Source organism: Panulirus ornatus, chromosome 63 (genome assembly GCF_036320965.1).
Source record: "Panulirus ornatus isolate Po-2019 chromosome 63, ASM3632096v1, whole genome shotgun sequence".
NCBI lineage: Eukaryota > Metazoa > Arthropoda > Malacostraca > Decapoda > Palinuridae > Panulirus > Panulirus ornatus.
In genome coordinates, this window is record NC_092286.1 from 8,768,795 (window position 1) to 8,789,294 (window position 20,500).

Consider the following 20,500-nt stretch of genomic DNA (forward strand, 5'->3'; position numbering starts at 1 on the left):
GCGACCCGTGGGTATGAGGGCCCCGGTCTTAAGGGTTTGTAAGGGTCAGGTCAAGAACAAGGCCATCATACCCAACAGCCTTGTTCAAGGGCTACATCGCCATGCTCAGGGGTCGTAACGTGAAGGTCGAGGATCGAACCATTGTGTTCCTAGGGGTTAATATTATTTTTTTTCTTTACATTATTCCTTTTTTTTTTTTGAAGAGTCTGGCAGGAGGTTTCATGTTGTGTCGGACATATATACGTATTCTTTTTTCTATACATGTGATTAAGCTTCTTAGTTACATTTAGTTACATTGTCGGGGTAATCAAATTGGTCAGGTGGATGACGAGTTGTCCCTACGAATGAGGAGTGAATAAAAAACTAGATCAGTTATTTTGATGAGAATGAGGCTACACACACACACACACACACACACACACACACACACATTGTCGGGGCAATACAATACCATCAAACAGACTCACATTTGCCCTTACAGACGTTGACCTCTCCTTGCAAACGTTCCCTATTGCGTCCCGGACTTTAATCCCCCTCTTCCTCCATTTCGATATGCTTCAACCTCCCATGATCCCCTCCGCTACCATGTCCACTCCCGTCTGTCTGAAGTACTGCACAGTTCCTCCAGGCTTTACCCATATTAAGAATTAGATTCATATCCTCTCACGCACTCCTCCTCCTCCTCCTCCTCCTCCTCCTCCAACTGCATCCACGTACACTTACGTACACGTCTTTTTCTTTTTCCTCGAACTATGTATCCCCAGTTACCCATTCCTCTCATAGCACGTCTCCACAAGTTTTTTTTCTTTCCTCCGTTCTCATACACCGGGAACCTCCCGTGCTGCACTGTTATATATATATATATATATATATATATATATATATATATATATATATATATATATATATATATATATATATATATATATATATATATATATTTATATATATATATATATATATATATATATATATATATATATATATATATATATATATATATCCTCAGTCGTCGCTTCTAACCCACCTTCGCATTATGATCAACCCGAATACAGAAGTTCAGTTCCCTTTCATCAAAACTGTCAATACACTCATTCATTTCTCCTCCCGAAGCGCGCGCGCGCACACACACACACACACACACACACACTCCTTTCTTCTTCCCTTCTATCACTTCCAGGTACGCCATCACCCACATCTCATAACCTTTCATTCTGAGTCACAACAGCCCTGAGCGCGTCTCACTTCCTCACACACTGGGGTCATGCAGAGCCACATCCTCATCCTCCAGATGCGCTTCTCTTTCTTCAGTCACTCTCGTCGTCTCAACATCCCACCCCCCCAGCCTTTCACCCGCTTGATGTTCCCAGACGCTTACGTTACACATCCTTTCCCTATTTCAGAGCCAGAATGTTCCTGTTCCTCCCAACGAACATGGAACCTGACTGTCCCATCCTTTCATCCTGGTGACTACTGAACACAATGAAAATAAAAAGAAAAAGTTCTTGCTTATCTCCTGTGATAACACAGCATAAGATTTTCACCCCCGCTCTTGACCCCTCTTACTTTGCATTTTACGAGTCGAAGGAAAGAAGTGGGCTGTGTTTTTCTTCCCTGTCCTGAATAGTAATATACATTCACTTACACTATATATATATATATATATATATATATATATATATATATATATATATATATATATATTGGAAAGGATCACAATTTTGCACGTGATCAAGATATTCCTATGAGTCCACGGATGTTTTGGACAATCACATGTTTACTAAATGGCGTCCTAGCTTCGTCTCTTCAATGTATATCAACTGACTGTTATATTTCTCTCTTGTGTCTCCCCTGATGATGTGATTATTACACGAAAGTGCACTTGGGAACTTATAGTGTTTCATTTTCCCCGTGGACTCATAGGAATATATTTTTTCTTTCAAACTATTCGCCATTTCCCGCGTTAGCAAGGTAGCGTTAAGAACAGAGGACTGGGCCTCTGAGGGAATATCCTCACCTGGCCCCCTTCTCTCTTCCTTCCTTTGGAAAAAAAAAAAAAGGGTAGGATTTCCAGCCCCCCGCTCCCTCCCCTTTTAGTCACCTTCTACGACACGCAGGGAATACGTGGGAAGTATTCTTTCTCCCCTATCCCCAGGGATAATAAATATATATATATATATATATATATATATATATATATATATATATATATATATATATATATATATATATTGATGGATAGATATGATGGTAGGTGGGTCGAGCGTTACAGGCTGCACCATGATGGTAGGCCATCGATTGTCGATGATTTACGAAGTATCGATTCGCCCCGTATCACCGAGGCGGTCCTGCTGCCTTCACTCCTTCAGTCCAAATATTTTCCCCTCCGCTCAGGAACCATCCCCGCCGATATTACTTCTTTCTTTCTTTCTTTTTTTATCTTTCTTTCTTCAGGGAGGAAGGAAGGGAGGGGAGGGAGGGAGAGCTGCGGAGTTCTTTAAATCAAACCGCGGATTCTCGGACCAAGCAACAGGTGTCAGGGATTTATTTTTAGTCTGTTCGAATGCATCAAGCGCGGGAAAAATTTTGTGAATAGTGGGAACAGAACCGAGGGAAAAAAAAGAAAAAAAAGATAAACCCTGCCTCGTAGAACGCTGAGACTCGTCGGGAATTTCATCTTTCAATAGGTCCACGACTATCGTTTGCAGGTCCACCATACAGCCCTTACCCGCCCCCCTCCGATCGGGGGGAAGGGTTGGGTTGCTGGCCTCCCAATCAGGGACGGATTTAACCATGGGGCTCTCTATAGACTTCGGGCGGCTCTAACATTTTCTTTTAAGCCCTCGAGTTGAGGCCCATTTTCTTTCTTTTTTTTCAATCATATATCCGAAATCTGTGTCAGAGTGGAAATTAATATCATATATAACCGTTTTGAAGGTGAAAACAAACCTTTTTTTTTTTTATAACTGCCCTTTTTTCTTTTAAGTTAACTCTTGCTGGCAACAGTTTAAATACATGCAGCTTTGATTTTCGTTTTGTGTAGCTTTGGATATACGTTTCTGTAGGTTTTGAAGATTGGACGAATTATACGCAATCCATCGTACAGCCTCAATCCGTTCGTGCTCTTAGCGTCAACACGCTCAGCACGTCTGGCTACAAAACTATCGTTTCTTCTGTTTTGTAAACTTCTCATATGCCCCATCCAAACCCATGAGCATGACCCGAGAGGGGTGTGACACCTTGGCCTCATGACCCATCGTACCCAAAGGGTCACCCCGCCGCCCTCAAGGGGGTCGTACCGTCGTAATCAAGGGCGGGGGGGTTAATCTCATTTTTAAGTTTTCCCCGCCAGCAGCGCTTGGCAGCCGCCCGTGCTCTCGCGGTCTAAATTTCCATGTCTTCGCCAGGCGCTTGCCCGCTAAATTATATGCCCCAGACTCCATTATCCAGATTTGCATTCTTTTCGCCAGCCGAGGTTTACCAGATTCTTATGCAGTTAGGAATGTCAGGAGAGGAAGAGAGAGAAAAATTAATTAGGAAAACCGGGTTTCGGAAGTCACCCGACTCCGGGAAAACGCTAAAAATGGACGCGGTGAAATTCGAACGGGGTCCATCCCGTCTTTATTACACTTTGATAGAGACGCACTCCATGCGTATGGCCACCATCCAGCGCTCAAGTCTGCGCATGTCGTGTGTCTTAGCACAGAGTACCCGCGCATGTTTCTACACCCTACCACTCATGATATCACTTATGAATGATGTATATTTTTATGTTTTTGGCATGCCTTTACAATATGGTAATCCAAAACTGTTTTCTCAGACTGTTTCCATGTTTTAAGTCCTGCACATGTCCGTCCACGGACACGCACTACAGCATCTACGTGTCTACAGTGGTCCGGACTTGGGCCTATATAGTCCTTCAGGTACGGCTGCACTTTCGCAAGCCTACATTCGCCAACGGACGCCAGCGGTCCACGCATGGCTTCAGTCAACAGAGCATGACCAGATTACATCAGGCACACTTGCCCTTACGTTCAGTAAGGCTTCGGGACCTTGGCCGGCCTTGGAAAGAGATGTCACAATAAGGCCAACTCGGAGACGCAGGATGTTCGCCGAAGTGTAGGAGAAATCATCCAGTTGTTATGATTTTTAATGTGAATGTTCTCCGGGCAAGTTGCTGACGCCTTGTGGAGTTCATCTTCCCCTCTCTCTTCGTGGTAGTTAACTGAGTGGTGGCGTGGACATTCTCCTGGTCGCCGACTCAGTTGATCACAGCAGAGGTACGTACATTGACCCAGTGGAGGGTATGACGTTATATCTGCCTTTTCGTAAGTTATTGGTTCGTTAATGGCGTACGTGGGCGCATGCCTGTGATGGTTCAGGAGCTCTGGATGAAAAAAAAGATGAACTTCACACACACACACACACACACACACACACACACACACACAGCATTGTCCCTCTGACAGACTTGGTAATTGTGGAAGTCTTGTCATCACTGTCCAGTCGAACGTAGTTTGTTGGTCCTAATCATTTTACGGTGAATAAATCCCAGGCTGCATTGTCCCGTGCTGCCTGCAACTGATCTAGTCGATGAAATTAGAATTGAATTTAAGCTGTTAAGTTGGTCTTCATTCTAATATGTTTAACGCGAAGAGTATAGGACAAAGTTGGTCTATATATTTATTATAAGTAAAATTTAATCTAATACATTGGTCGGGTTAGCCTATTGTACCTAAAAAAAGAATGACATAACCTAGAATGGATTAGATTGTCCGGGTTCTTAGCAAGATTCAGCCAAGGCATAAAGAGCCAACCTAAGTTTGGTTAGGTTGGTCTGCGTTCTGTATTCAACCTGGGTTAGGTTAGAGTGGTCTCTGTTCCTTGGTATGTACCACTTATTAGGGTAAGTTTGGATAGTTTACCTTCCATATAGGTTGGAATAGTTTATCTTCCATCTAGGTTAGGATAGTTTACCTTCTATCTAGGTTAGATTAGTTTACCTTCCAACTAGGTTAGAATTGTTTACCTTCCATCAAGGATAGAATTGTTTACCTTCCATCTAGGTTAGAATTGTTTACCTTCAATCTAGGATAGAATAGTTTACCCTCCATTTAGGTTAGAATTGTTTACCTTCCATCTAGGATAGAATAGTTCACCTTCCATCTAGGATAGAATAGTTCACCGTCCATCTAGGATAGAATAGTTTACCTTCCATCTAGGTTAGAATTGTTTACCTTCCATTTAAGATAGAGGTTTACCTTCCATCTAGGATAGAATAGTTTACCTTCCATCTAGGTTAGAGTAGTTTACCTTCCATCTAGAGTAGTTTACCTTCCACCTAGGTTGGCATAGTTTACCTTCCATCTTGTTTAATCTTGAAAGCCAGAATAAGACCTCGACAAGGTTAGGCCGGTTACGTTCCAGAATTTTCAGCCCATGACGCCCGAACCTAACCGAAGCTAGGTTTGGTCGTTAGAGCCATTCTCATTCGCTTTTAATTATGTTTTTAATTGCACAGTACCGGATTGCGGGCGTTAATGAATTGGGCGGTTATATCCCAGGTTCTTATGAACGAATCCATTTATTCAGTCACAGTAAACCACATGATTCGGAGGGAAAAATATGATTAATTGCAAATATTAAACAATCCGATTAAAAGGTTTTCGAATACAAAGCGAAAGTAATGTATTTATAATCATCGTAATGTGTTTCGTAATCCGTGAATATATCTGGTATGACAGATGCCCGGAAATTTTAATACTATGCAAATCATATTACGATTATGTCACCACCCCTTCAAAAGAAAAAAAAAAAAAGCTGTTCAGGGAAATGTTTAGGGTAGGATGATATATATATATATATATACCATAAAGTTTGTCCAGTGAGAGCGCTCGTACCCGCAGCCCAAATTATTCCACAATAAAAAGGGGGGCTGAAGGAAATATCCGGAAAATTAGTTTCCCCATGCATAAATAACGTTGTTATTGGTGACGTAACAATAGTATGCATAGATGAGCTGGTGTGTGGAGGGAGAAGTGGGGGGGGGAGGCACAAGGAAGTTCCCGTGAAAGTTAACATTGAAAAAAAACTCAGCTGCTGAGCAACACTAGGATGGGACCCCTCACCAACCACACTAGGATGGGACCCCTCACCAACCACACTAGAATGGGACCCTCACCAACCACACTAGGATGGGACCCTCACCAACCACACTAGGATGGGACCCCTAACCAACCACACTAGGATGGGACCCCTCACCAACCACACTAGGATGGAACCCCTCACCAACCACACTAGGATGGGACCCCTCACCAACCACACTAGGATGGGACCCCTCACCAACCACACTAGGATGGGACCCCTCACCAACCACACTAGGATGGGACCCCTAACCAACCACACTAGGATGGGACCCCTCACCAACCACACTAGGATGGGACCCTCACCAACCACACTAGGATGGGACCCCTCACCAACCACACTAGGATGGAACCCCTCACCAACCACACTAGGATGGGACTCCTCACCAACCACACTAGGATGGGACCCCTCACCAACCACACTAGGATGGGACCCTCACCAACCACACTTGGATGGGACCCCTAACAACCACTAGGATGGGACCCCTAACCAACCACACTAGGATGGGACCCCTAACCAACCACACTAGGATGGGACCCCTCACCAACCACACTAGGATGGGACCCCTCACCAACCACACTAGGATGGAACCCCTCACCAACCACACTAGGATGGGACCCCTAACCATCCACACTAGGATGGGACCCCTCACCAACCACACTAGGATGGGACCCCTAACCAACCACACTAGGATGGGACCCCTCACCAACCACACTAGGATGGGACCCCTAACCATCCACACTAGGATGGGACCCCTCACCAACCACACTAGGATGGGACCCCTCACCAACCACACTAGGATGGGACCCCTAACCAACCACACTAGGATGGAACCCCTCACCAACCACACTAGGATGGAACCCCTCACCAACCACACTAGGATGGGACCCTCACCAGTAAGAACCATTAGGCAGGCAGTTTCACTAATAGCACTAGAGAGGGAGCTTCGCCAATAACACTAGGAAGGGAGAAGCCTCCTCATTGAGAACACTCGAGACGGAGCACAACCCATAAGTACCACTAGGAGGGGAGGGTTACTAGTAAAGTACCACTGCGAAATGGAGGCTCACTATATGACACTGGGAAGGGAGCTTCACTTCATAAGCAACAGTGGGTAGGAAGTTTATCCCAGAGAGAGGTGAACCAGTAACTAACACGAGGAAGGGAATTAGATAACTAACACGAGGAAGTTAGATAACTAACACTAGGAAGGGAGTTAGATAACTAACACTAGGGAGTTAGATAACTAACACTAGGAAGGGAGTTAGATAACTAACACTAGGAAGGGAGTTTGATAACTAACACGAGGAAGGGAGTTAGATAACTAACACTAGGAAGGGAGTTAGATAACTAACACTAGGGAGTTAGATAACTAACACGAGGAAGGGAGTTAGATAACTAACACGAGGAAGGGAGTTAGATAACTAACACGAGGAAGGGAGTTAGATAACTAACACTACGTCCAGAGAGGGGGGCAGGCATTATAGCAAAATCACTTTGAAACCCAACCAGACACAGACTCAATAGGTGTCATGATCTTCGCCAACTCAACCAAAGGGAACAACAAGACCTGTATATGCCTGGTGTTGCACCCAACGAAAAAAAAAAAGAAAAAAAAAGAAAAGAAATACGTCGAAACAGGGTCATTGCGGAAGGTAAACTTGAGCCGAGACTATACATGTACCCAGTCACTTTGATGAAAGGAAACCCCCCTTTCTGCTGCCTGCAGGGAAGACCCTCGTCAAAATTATCGATTAAAACTTGTGTTGGACTTGGCGGAGACTCTCTGGAGGCCATCGGTAATTAGGGCGAGATTCGAGCCGCTGGGACTGAGGAACTGGAGCACGATCCTTCGGGCCATAGTTACTGATGATGTTGAGTAAGTCGAGATACGTTAGGTGCCCGTGATGTCCGGCGGATAGAACCCTGATAATCCTCCTCCTTTTCTCTACCTCCCTCATGACTTTGGCAGTATCTGCGAACATCCCTCTTGGCAAGTCATTCACGTAGATCAAGAAGAGCAGTGGTTCCAAGTGCAGGACCCTGCAGCACTCCGCTTGAAACCTCCACTGCAGCTTCGCAAAACGCACCCTTGACATGCGTCTTCGCCCTTCCAGTAAGTTAATCTCATCTCCCTCGGAGGAGCATGCCTCTTCTTATCCCTGCCTGATGATCAAGCTCTTATGCCAACAGCAGGACAGGGACACACACACTTTCTGGGAGTCCAGATACAAATGATCCACCCACCCTTCTCTGTTGTCCTAAGCGGAACTCACTCTCTCGTGGAAATCTTGAGTTCGTCACACATGACCTCCTCTCCCTCAAACCGCGTTTTCTCTTCACTTGGATGGCTTCTCCTCCGCAGGAAGCCAGTTATTTGTTTTCCTATTATCTTTTCCAGTAGCTCACGAAACACGTTCGTCGGGGAGACTTTTTTTTTCACCTCCCTTTTTTATTCCACTCCTTTAGGCATTTCCTCTTTTACTAGTGACATCCTGTTGAACAGTGTTTCAAGATGGTTGTCAAGTGTACCACCACACATCTTCTTTACATAAGGTGAAATCGTATCTGGACCATGACCTTACCAGTCTGTTTATATTCCCTCTTGATATGTCACTGCTTTCCAAGACCTCCTCCCCATTCCATCTCAGTGCTGTTTGGGCTGCGGTGTCTCCCAAGGTGTAAACAATTTTGAACTCGGTCATTCACGTCCCCGCATATCCGTATGTCATTCTCAGTAACTGTCCCCTCTGAATCCTTCAGCCTGATACAGATTTCAGACGCTGCGTTTTTCTTATGTATATATATATATATATATATATATATAAATATATATATATATATATATATATATATATATATATATATATATATATATATATATATATATATATATATATATACGGCTGACGACTTTAAACGCTGCGTTAAAGGTGCTGCCGATTTCAGACGCTGCGTTTTTGGGCGCTGACAACTTTAAACGCTTCGTTAAAGGCGCTGCCGATTTAAGACGCCCTGTTTAAAGGCGTTGACGATTACAGACGCTTAGTTTAAAGGCGCAGACGATTTGAGACGCTCTCTTTAAAGGCGCTGACGATTACAAACGCTCTGTTTAAAGGCGCTGACGATTTCAGTCGCTACGTTTAAAGGCGCGCACAGTTTTGAATACTGTGTTTAGAATAGCCGACTATTTAAAGATGCACCTTTGAAAGGAGCTGCTGACTGTATGGAACAGACTGCTTCACGTGGAGCACAACAGACAGACGCGTAGGGATCCGCTGCTGTGTTCGTCAGCATCGTCGTTCGCCCTGTTGTCGGGAGTCACATCTTGTGATTTATTGAAGATGTATGTATTTGGCCTGACCCTCGAGGGTGGGTCAGATGCATAAAACCGTGTACTATATACAGTTGTTGACCGGCAACTCAAGAGAACTGATTGACGTAAGACCCGTTACTCTGGATTTTGCCTGAGCTGCGCCACTTGTTAATAAAAACGTTAAAGAGCCTCAGTGTGTTGTGTGTGTGTGTGTATATATATATATATATATATATATATATTTATATATATATATATATATACACACACACAAACAGTTGTATTGCACTGCAGACCACACACAGTACTCCATGCAACGCCCTTCGAGCTTTTATTATGATAATAATGATAATAATAATAATAATAATAATAATAATAATAATAATGATAATTATTATTATTATTATTATTATTATTATTATTATTATTATTATTATTATCATTATTATTATTATCATTATCATTTTCTATGGTTATACAGCGTACAGGAAAATATCGATATTGTGGATTTTATTTCAAGATTTTTGACGATTGTTGGAGAGATAGTGTGAGCGACTGTTGGAGACAGTCTCCCCCCCCCACCCCTAGTGGGGGGAGCTCCGGGTGGTTGGCTGGCTGGCTAAGGCTATTGTGTTTCCGCGGTCGATACCCACAAGACAGGTGCGAGGTGTGGCGTGGGAGGCTGCCCTGCGCCCCCATCCCCCTCCTGCCACGCCCGACACCCGCATCTGGCGTGGAACGGGTGGGGGGGGGGGGATACACACGCCCCTTGTACCACGCCTCCCCAAGCAACACCGGGTACATGACGTGGGGGAACTGCACTGTACATGCCTCCTGTACCACGCCTCCCTATGTTACATGGCGTAGGGAACTACACTATACCACGCCTCCCCATGATACGTGGCGTGAGGAGCTGCACTATTCACGTCCCCTGTACCACGCCCTCAAGGTACGTGGCGTAGCTACACTATATACGCCACAAGTACCACGCCTCCTTTGAAAATAACCTGCCATAAAGTTTAAATAAAAAAAAGTGTTTTGGTTTAAATCTAACCTAGTCATACCTGGTATATTATTTATTGTAGTCTCCTGTTTTGTGTATATATATATATATATATATATATATATATATATATATATATATATATATATATATATATATATATATATATATCCCTGGGGATAGGGGATTAAGAATACTTCCCACGTATTCCCTGCGTGTCGTAGAAGGCGACTAAAAGGGGAGGGTGCGGGGGGCTGGAAATCCTCCCCGCTCGTTTTTTTTTTTTTTTTTATTTTCCAAAAGAAGGAACAGAGGGGGCCAGGTGAGGATATTCCAAAAAAGGCCCAGTCCTCTGTTCTTAACGCTACCTCGCCAACGCGGGAAATGGCAAATAGTTTAAAAGAAAAAGAAAAGATATATATATATATATATATATATATATATATATATATATATATATATATATATATATATATATATATATATATATACTCCTCTGCGCGTAGTCAGTTTTCAATTCTACTTTGTGTAAGCGAGAGCTTTGAATTCCCCTTTCAGCTTAGAACGAGTATTTGCTAAATTTAGCGATTCATTTCCTCCAGCGAGACGATTGTGCCGTGTATTTTAGCAGAGAATCCGGTTTGTTTGTTTATTCATTTATTCCGTTGCGGCGAAAGAAAGTTTGTATCGTGTACGTCATCAAAGTCCAGGATGTTTGTTTAGAGAAAACGGCATGTATAATGCGTCGTCCAATGCTTTTCCCATTGTATCTACCCAGCGTGAGTGGGCGCACTCGAAGCAGGATTCGAACCTTTGCGCTCGACCCTGACCGGCCGGCCCGTGAATCCGTCGCGCGAGTTCGGCAGGAGTGGTTTTTGCTCTCTCTCTCTCTCTCTCTCTCTCTCTCTCTCTCTCTCTCTCTCTCTCTCTCTCTCTCTCTCTCTCTCTCACGTAATTTCCCCTCCTCCCCCACCCCTTTCCCCTCTCAAGACCATCCATGAAAAAAATAGAAAAAGAGACGCTACTAATCTCCCTGGATCAGCTAAGCCATATTATCCCACACGCATGCTTGTAACTCCCGCCATCTTTTGAGTTTTACACTTCCTTATAATTAGTCCAGCCTTCCTGCTGGTGAGGCGAGGTGCTGTGTTGTCGCTGTGTTGTTCGTGGTGGTGGAGGTGGTGGTAGGAGTTGCCCCTTGGGATAATCTCCCCTCCTGGTCGTCATGTCAGCTCCCCTACAGGTCTGGGTTCTAGAATTAGGTCGTACCCACGCCCTCTCTGCGATGCTGTGCCCTAACCCACCCCACCTCACCACACCCCATCCCACCCCTCGAGCGCGACGCGAGGACCCGTGGGTGGCAGTGTGAGGTTTTACGTGTGTGGCCACGCCGTTCGTAATCAAGTGTCTTTGGCCCGTCGTATGCATTATGCGTCAACGTGAGTCCTGATCGCGACGCGTGACACGCATCGTGCGTTAACGTGAGTCCTGATCACGACGCATAACGCACTATGTGTTAACATGAGTCCTGACCACGACGCATAACACGCAGTGTTAACGTAAGTCCTGATCACGACTCATGACACGTACTACGCGTTAACGTGAGTCCTGATCGCGACGCATGACACGCACTATGCGTCAACGTGAGTCCTGATCACGACGCATGACACGCACTATGCGTTAACGTGAGTCCTGATCGCGACGCGTGACACGCACTATGCGTTAACGTGAGTCCTGATCGCAACGCGTAACACGCACTATGCGTTAACGTGAGTCCTGATCGCGACGCATGACGCGCACTATGCGTTAACGTGAGTCCTGATCACGACGCATGACATGCCTGTAAGCCTTGGCCACAGCTCATGGTATATAACACAGTTAAGTCCTGCTTCTCATCATGGTCAGGCGTGGCGTCCAGGGAGAGAGAGAGAGACACACCAGTGAATTCCGATAGTCTGTATCTCTCGAGAGAGGATTTCTCTCTTCCTATCCCACAAACGTTTCCCGTCGAGTCGCCAGCTCAACGCGCACACCTGGGAGAGAGAGGGGGAGTCGGCGTCCGTCGTGGCCCGCGTCGGGTACCGCGTCTCCACTGATGATCTAGACAGTAAGAATCTGTCAGTAACTTTGACGTTTGCCATAGCCAGCAGGAACGCCCTCCAGCAGTAGCGAGGGGCCAGAGGAGGGGTAGGAAGAACGTTGCACACCCCGGTGTGGGTGAGGCTCCTGTAGGAGATGCGGCGGTAGACGGCATGGATGGATTAGCTAGCGGTGGTGGAGGAGGAGGAGGAGGAGGAAGAGGAGTGGGAGCATCAAGTGTCGGCAAGCGTCAGTGGGCTGCGGGCGGCAGGGTAAGGCAGGGCGCCTTCCGGCGCCGTAACTCGGGGGTCCCGGTGGGGTCCTGGCTCAAGGGCTTCATTAAGACCGGTAATTATTCAGCCAGAGATGAATAGCATTACAATTAGTCCCGCGATTATTTCCCCCCCCCCCACCACCACCGCCACCCCTCCTCCTCCCCCTCCCGTCTTGATTACCGCTCATTCATCATGGTTTGTGTGGGATTAAGTAACGCCAACTAGAATAGGTGTGGTCAATGGTGATTACTCCCCGTGTTCTGTGTGTGCCCCGATGGTCGTTCTTGTGTACAATTCCCGCTGTCGGCGTCGACGCGCCCCACGCCCCCTTCTCCCCCATAAGCTTGCCATCCCCCTTCTTCCCTGCCTGGATTCAACTGGCGGGTGGTATATTGACTTGTATCCCCCCCCCCCCTCCTCGTGTGTTAATGAGATAACACGGAGACAGTCTCTTGAGCACGACTGGACGACCCCCATCAAGGCGTGGCGTTGCCACCCTTGAGCACGAAGTTTAAAAGGCCAGTGGGTACAATTGCCTCGTTCTACGGTACAGGCCCGTTATACTTTAAAAAGATGGTACCGTCGTGCTCAAGGGTCGTACCGTCGTGCTCAAGGGTCGTACCGTCGTGCTCAAGGGTCGTACTGGCGTGCTCAAGGGTCGTATACCGTCGCGCTCAAGGGTCGCACCGTCGTGCTCAAGGATCGTACCGTCGTGCTCAAGGGTCGTACCGTCGTGCTCAAGGGCCGTACCGTCGTGCTCAAGGGATTAAGGGATTAAGAGCGGATCTTAACAAAACGTTATGGACCATGATAATCAATGGCATTGATTAACTACACTCCGTTCATCTGCTGTGAAGTGTGTTCTCCTTTGTCGGTGGGGGCTGCCAGGGGCAGGGGCGGGGTGGACACATTACGGGGGAGGGAATTGTCATACGGGTTTATCCTCAATAAAGACGACGTGCAGGACTCGTCCTCCTTCGTTCGGTTGATGCCGAACTTGTGCCAAAGGAAAGGAAGATGCGGACGTGGATGACCTATCGTCATATAGGTCAAACTTATCCCCTCAAAGTTTAGGAAATACTAATGAAAATAAGTTTGTCCCTGACCAGGAAGTGTGGTGAAGGTGGTACAACTCCAGAACCAGTTGGTGGTAAGTTTTAGTAAAGGAAGAATTGCTCATGATTGAATCAGTAACAAGTGCGTGAGACTGACGAAGGAAATGAAAAACAGACTGAGTGAAAAATGATTTGACCTTATCTTCAGTGTGTATTGGATGTAAATGAAGGAGGATAGACCATCATGGCTGCAAGCCTAGCCTCTCTCTCTCGACGACGGTTGGCCCAGGGCAGCTATATTGATATTGACGGGTACATAGTGCATTGTTGGCCGAGGATATCTTTATGTTTTCATCTCTCTCTCTCTCTCTCTCTCTCTCTCTCTCTCTCTCTCTCTCTCTCTCTCTCTCTCTCTCTCTCTCTCTCTCAGACACTGTCTGCTGGGGTGGGGGGGAGGGTGGGGGCACCTCTGGCAACACAACAGTGGCAGCGAGGGACGCTACAGGCGTTAGCCCGCATCATACCATCACAGAAATGCTTGAGGATTACGGAAATATAGGTGCATCTTGAGTGGGAAGATGTCATCCTTGAGCACGAACGTACTACGACCCTGAAGCACCAACTTTACGATCCTTAAGCACGAAGGTACGATCCTTGAGCACGAAGGTACGATCCTTGAGCCGGAGCGTACGACAACGGGAGCACGATCCTTGAACACGAAGGTACGACAACTGGTGCACGAAGGTACGATCCTTGAGCACTAAGGTACAACTGGTGCACGAAGGTACGATCCTTGAGCCCGAGCGTACAACGGGAGGGCGATCCTTGAACGCGACGCATTATTTTGGTATTATAAAACCCCTGGCATTATAATCAAGGACCGTAACGTCAGGCTCGGGGATTTACGTGCCATGTGAAATAAATTTGACTCCATAAACTTTAACTTGGAAGGTAATAATTTCCAATACGATAAAAAAAAAAAAAAAAATAGAGATGTCTCCCTCCCGATCCCGCCTTCCGGTCTGCCGCTCGTGGGCAAGGGCAGGAAATGAACCACACCTTCAGCCCACTCATATTACAAACTTCTTTTTCCCGGAGTTTCTGTCTGAGTTTGTCTCGACGACGTCACCTTACAAAGGTCAAGAGGAAGAAGGTTAAAAAAGAAAGTCCGCCGGAGGAGACGAGGGACCTAGCGTTGATTCTGCTTCATTTAATTGTGGCTGGAATCTGTGTCATTTTCAAAAGAACTTTTCCCTTTGTTTTACCTTTACAGGTGTTTATGCTATCCACGTTTTCTTCGTCTTCCAGTTTTCTTCATTCGTCCATTTCCCCCCCCCCCCCCCCTTCCATCGTTTATGAAGCCGGTTATCATCTTTTATAATCCTTTTTCATCGCCACTAAACGTAATTATTTTTGCAACATACCCTCACTCGTCTGTTGTTTGGTCTTCATCGTCTCTTTAACATACTTCCTAACTGCTTTTACTTCCACACCGCTTGCCTCGCAACGCTCAATATTTCCTGGCTCAGTTTTGGCAGTATTCGCACGCCTCTTGCCTGGTAGCGCTCAGTATTTCCGGGTTGTATTTCGGCAGTGCCTCGGCACCGAAGATATTATATTTCTCTCTCTCTCTCGTTTCAATATCCGCTGCATCCTGTTTACAAGCTTCTCTCCGACCTCACCTTTGATCCTAGCGTTCACCGCTTTTACAAACAGCTTTTTGCATTTACAGTCGACCATTCACGCTTTTATATGCTTTCGTTTATATCCGGGTGATGATCCGTCATTCAGCTACTGGTTACGTTATGTGCGCCAATCACGGTTCTGCATTGATCATTTATACTTGACAGTTATGTGTTCACTGTTTATACCCAGTTCATTCATGTTTGGAGATAGCCATTCGTGTTTACATTCACCACTTAACTGTCTTCAGTGATTCTTTCGTATTTTAGTCAGACCACCTTGTTTACGCTCAACATTCTTTGTTTATAGTCTTTCTCCTTAACAGTCACCCGTTTATGTTTACAGTCCAGTTCTTTGTGTTTACTGTTGGATAGTCATGTTTCTAACGACCCTGCTGTCATCGATTGCATCCATCCAAGTGATCCTTTTGAATCAGTTCAAGTTTATACAGTCAGTCGTCCGACCTCCCCCGGTCATCCATTCTGACGGACGCGTCAGCCATGTTCCCTTGATTCCTACAGTCAGCCGTCCATACTGTGTCAGTCTGAGTCAGCCCCCTCCCTGACACCCCATGCCTCAGACGCTAGTACCTACAGATGACCACTCAAAGGAGTCAGTGAGTTCTTCAAAACAATGAATGATCATTTCTAAAAAAAAAAAAAAAAGAAAAAATGCAATAATCTCTAATTTATTCATCACTTTCTTAACATTCGTAATGCTATAATCTCTAATTTATTCATCACTTTCTTAACATTCGTACCTCTAACGACGTCGTAGGAGCATCGTTAGGGAAAGCTTCTACGTTTTGAAGTGTGTGGGGTCAGAGTGGGTGCGCCCAGTTAGGAAGAGCATGGTCGTGTGGGGGTCACTGTGGCTGTGGACAACCCGCCTGGCTCTGGTTAGGGTGCACACACGCACACGCACGCACAGCTCATGCTGATTCGTCTCCATCTTGGGGTCTCATTTCCTGCCCAACCAGCTTCCTTGCAGGAGTTGTGATGTCATTTGCGAAATCCGTAGATCGAGGTCGGACGTCAATTTGAGGGCAACTGGAGAGTCACAGCTTTGAGTCATGTGGTCCATGGGTAAGATGAGTGGGTTCATAGTGGATTTACCGGGTCATGGGTAGAGAGTTATGAGGTCCATGGATGACGTTATGAGGTTCATGGGTGAAGTTATGAGGCTTGTACCTGTGAACATTGGACTGTTTCACAACCTGCCCCCACAGGTGTATCGCAGCCCCATTATGCACGGGGGTAGGGGGGGATGGATAGCGTGTGAGTACAGACAGGAGCGGTGACAGCGTTTGGCTACCCTGGGGGAGGAGTGTTCTGTGGATCTAACTGGTGCTGGGTGTGGAGGGGAAGCGGGCTGGCAGATACCGGAGGTATAGTGTGGGGCGCTGCCGGGACCTGGCCTTGTTCTCTGGGTCAGTGGGACAACGTCTCTTTAAGACACTGCTGTTCCATGACGAGGGAAAGAGAGAGAGAGAGAGAGAGAGGGGGGTAGAAGGTTCGTTTACTCCTGTCGTGTCTCCACCAGCGAGACGTCTGAGTTCTTGGTCGTCATACTGACGTGATGGAAGGAGAAGCGAACCCCTTGAAGACGTGACCGTGTTCAGACATCGACAGGTTGGGTAGAGGGATGCTCAGACATCGACAGGCTACGGGGTGTTCGGACGTTATCAGACTAGGGTGGGGTGAGGGTCAGACTTCGACAGACTGTGGGGCGCCACTCAGTCCTCGACAGACTAGGAGGCGCTCAGATCTCGACAGGCTAGGGGGGAGGGGGCGCGCTCAAATCTTGACAGGTTAGGGGAAGGGGGGCCCCTCAGACTTGACAGGCTAGGGGAAGGGGGGCCCCTCAGACTTAACAGGCTAGGGGAAGGGGGGGCCCCTCAGACTTAACAGGCTAGGGGGAGAGTGTTTCAGACCTCCAGAAGCTGGTCGGGCGAGGTTGGGTTGCATTTCACATGACCACCGACGAACCAATCTGCCTCGCGTTCGCATCCACAAGATTAAACTGGGATTCCACTCGCTCGTCCCAAGTTGTGCGTAAAAATCCAAAGCCGTGTGTCTGGCGCTGTCTAAAGTTAAAGCGTGTAAGACTTGGGGAGGTCCTGGTCAAGCTTTGCACACATAATAGTCAGCTTTCGTTCCCTGCTTAGCCCTCATTTACACAAGGGTTCAGTCGTGGTCTCCCTTCTGTTCGTATTACTGTATTATCTACAGTAATGAAAGTGTTCAGCTGAAGTTATACCGTCCACGTTGACAGAAGTGAGGTTATGTGTAGCGTTCACACAGCTGTGGCGTTCTAACATACCGGGAGTCTCTTGCTGTTGTCGTGTCTTGTCGCTTCTGAGTTCTCTTGGTAGTGTCATGTGTTTACCACTGGTGTCATGTATTCACCAGGTGTCATGTGTTTACCACTGGTGTCATGTATTCGCCAGGTGTCATGTGTTTACCACTGGTTTCATGTATTCACCAGGTGTCATCTGTTTACCACTGGTGTCATGTATTCGCCAGGTGTCATGTGTTTACCACTGGTTTCATGCATTCACCAGGTGTCATGTGTTTACCACTGGTGTCATGTATTCGCCAGGTGTCATGTGTTTACAACTGGTGTCATGTATTCACCAGGTGTCATGTGTTTGACTGGTATCATGTTCTTAGGGTCGTGTCGTAAGTTGTCTTCACGTCGAATCATGTGTCTGTGCTGTGTGTTAGTTTATGTGTTTGTCCTGGGTGCGTGTCCAGCTCCCGTGTACAGGTTGTGTCAGGTAATGCCTTCGGGTCCCGTGTCCGGGTCCTTTATGTTTCCAGGTCGCGTACTCCAAGGTATTTACACTCCCAAGTCGCGTGTTCAGGCTTCGTGCGTGTCAGGTTATCTTTTCACGACGTGGGTCCGGGTTATGTATTAAGTCGCACGTTCAGGTCATGTGTCATGGCATATATTTAGGTCATGTGTCAAAGTGACAGGGTCGAATTATTCGTGTGACTAGGGCAGGTGCATGGCGTAGTCATGGTACCAGGTCAGGTCAGGTACTCACCGTGATGCAGCTGGTGGGATCCTGGACGTATCCTTCCTCTTGGTTGATACCTGTCGGATACAGAGCAATGGATCAGCAAATGTCGCGCGATCTCCACCCCAACACACTCCTACTAAGTCCACACTCGACTCAAACAGTCCACCAGTGTTCCCTCGAAGCACACCACACACCCTTTTCATTCCCCCCAGTGCTTGGGAAGTCTACGGGTGACCCCAGCTGGTAACATCTGGCTGGTAAGAGAAAACAGAAAGATTCCCCAGTCCCTCAGTATTCTCTAAGACTCTTCCAACACTATTCACTCCCCAGGAACGGCTGAAACTAACGTCAGTTCCCCCCCCCCCAGCACCGTTAACAGCCACCACAACTACTACTACTACACTATAATTCAAAACCCTGTTTACCCCAGTCTTCCAGTACCCACCATTTCTTCAATGCTCAAACCCTTCCATGATAAAGCACCTCGTCTTCCAAGTGCCACTAGAGTTCTCCTCCACGACCAATATTCATTTCCCAGTCCATTCCACATTCCACCGCTTGTCTCCTAAAATACTTTCAACCTCTCCCGGAGCGCGCCCCAAGAGCCCTGCGCGACCCTCGCCAGCTCTCCCCGAAGAAACACCCTGGGCAGGTACTCACACTTGGAGGAAACCATGTCGAAGAGCATCCCGCTGGGGCAGATGGCGATGTCCGTGGTGAACTCTCTGTTGCCCACCTCCCGACACAGGTGAAACCTCGTGCATGAGTCCTTGTCCGCCAGCCGGGCTTCATTCTTCTGTTCAACAGAGAAAAAAAAAGGCGTCGTCAGCACAACACACACACACAAAAGAAATCGACGCGACTTTTGTCACGCTCAGACTTCTGTTGGTGATAATTCACATGATTTTGTCGCGATGAAATTGTCCAGCGGCGGCCCCGCGAGGCGACGATGAGCGATAAATCGAAATAAGGCACGCCCCGCTCATTTTCCTGGCGGAAGGATACAAGGCGGAAGCGATAAACCTTAGTGAAAAATGTCCGCACGGCAACCAAAATTTCCAGTACGTGTATAAGCCTTTGTTTTTACCCTTATTTTGCATCAACGGAAAGGATAGTGTGTGGTGAGATGAAGTAAATTTGCTTGTGAAAGAGAAAAGAGATACGTTTGGGCGGTACTTATGGTGAAGGAGATCAAATACTTGAGGGATGTATACGAGAGAGCGGATGGAAGTCAAGAGAAAGATGCAGGGGATGAAGAAGAGGGCAAATGAGAGTTGGGGTAAGCGAATATCAGTAAAGTCTAGGAAGACTTAGATGTTTTGGAATGAGGTTGATAATATTTGAAAAATAAGAGAACAGATAGGAACATCGGTGAAGGGGGCAAAAGGGGGAAATGATAACAGGTTGTGATGAAGTGGAGATGGATGTATTTTTTGATGTGTTTGATGACAGGATGGCAGATGTAGGGTTTTTGGGTGAGGGTGGTATGCAAAGTGAGTTATATATATATATATATATATATATATATATATATATATATATATATATAGTATCCCTGGGGATAGGGGATTAAGAATACTTCCCACGTATTCCCTGCGTGTCGTAGAAGGCGACTAAAAGGGGAGGGAGCGGGGGGGCTGGAAATCCTCCCCCCTTTTTTTTTTTTTTTGATTTTTCCAAAAGAAGGAACAGAGGGGGCCAGGTGAGGATATTCCAAAAACGGCCTAGTCTTCTGTTCTTAACGCTACCTCGCTAACGCGGGAAATGGTGAATAGTTTAAAATATATATATATATATATATATATATATATATATATATATATATATATATATATATATACTTCATACTATTCGCCATTTCCCGCGTTAGCGAGGTAGCGTTAAGAACAGAGGACTGAGCCTTTGAGGGAATATCAGGGA

General features: G+C 46.4%; 2 protein-coding genes across 2 annotated transcripts in view; one reads left to right on the top strand and one right to left on the bottom strand.

Annotated features, from left to right (window-relative positions):
• LOC139746055 (small G protein signaling modulator 2-like) overlaps positions 1 to 20,500 on the top strand; it is a 285,630-nt gene that overhangs the window by 128,752 nt on the left and 136,378 nt on the right. The window lies entirely within an intron of this gene.
• LOC139746057 (uncharacterized) overlaps positions 1 to 20,500 on the bottom strand; it is a 53,927-nt gene that overhangs the window by 6,977 nt on the left and 26,450 nt on the right. Inside the window, exons 3-4 of the mRNA XM_071656889.1 lie at positions 19,241 to 19,376; positions 18,605 to 18,654 (exon numbers count right to left, since the gene is read on the bottom strand). Of these exons, the coding sequence (XP_071512990.1) occupies positions 18,605 to 18,654; positions 19,241 to 19,376 (186 nt within the window). The remainder of the gene's footprint in view (positions 1 to 18,604; positions 18,655 to 19,240; positions 19,377 to 20,500) is intronic.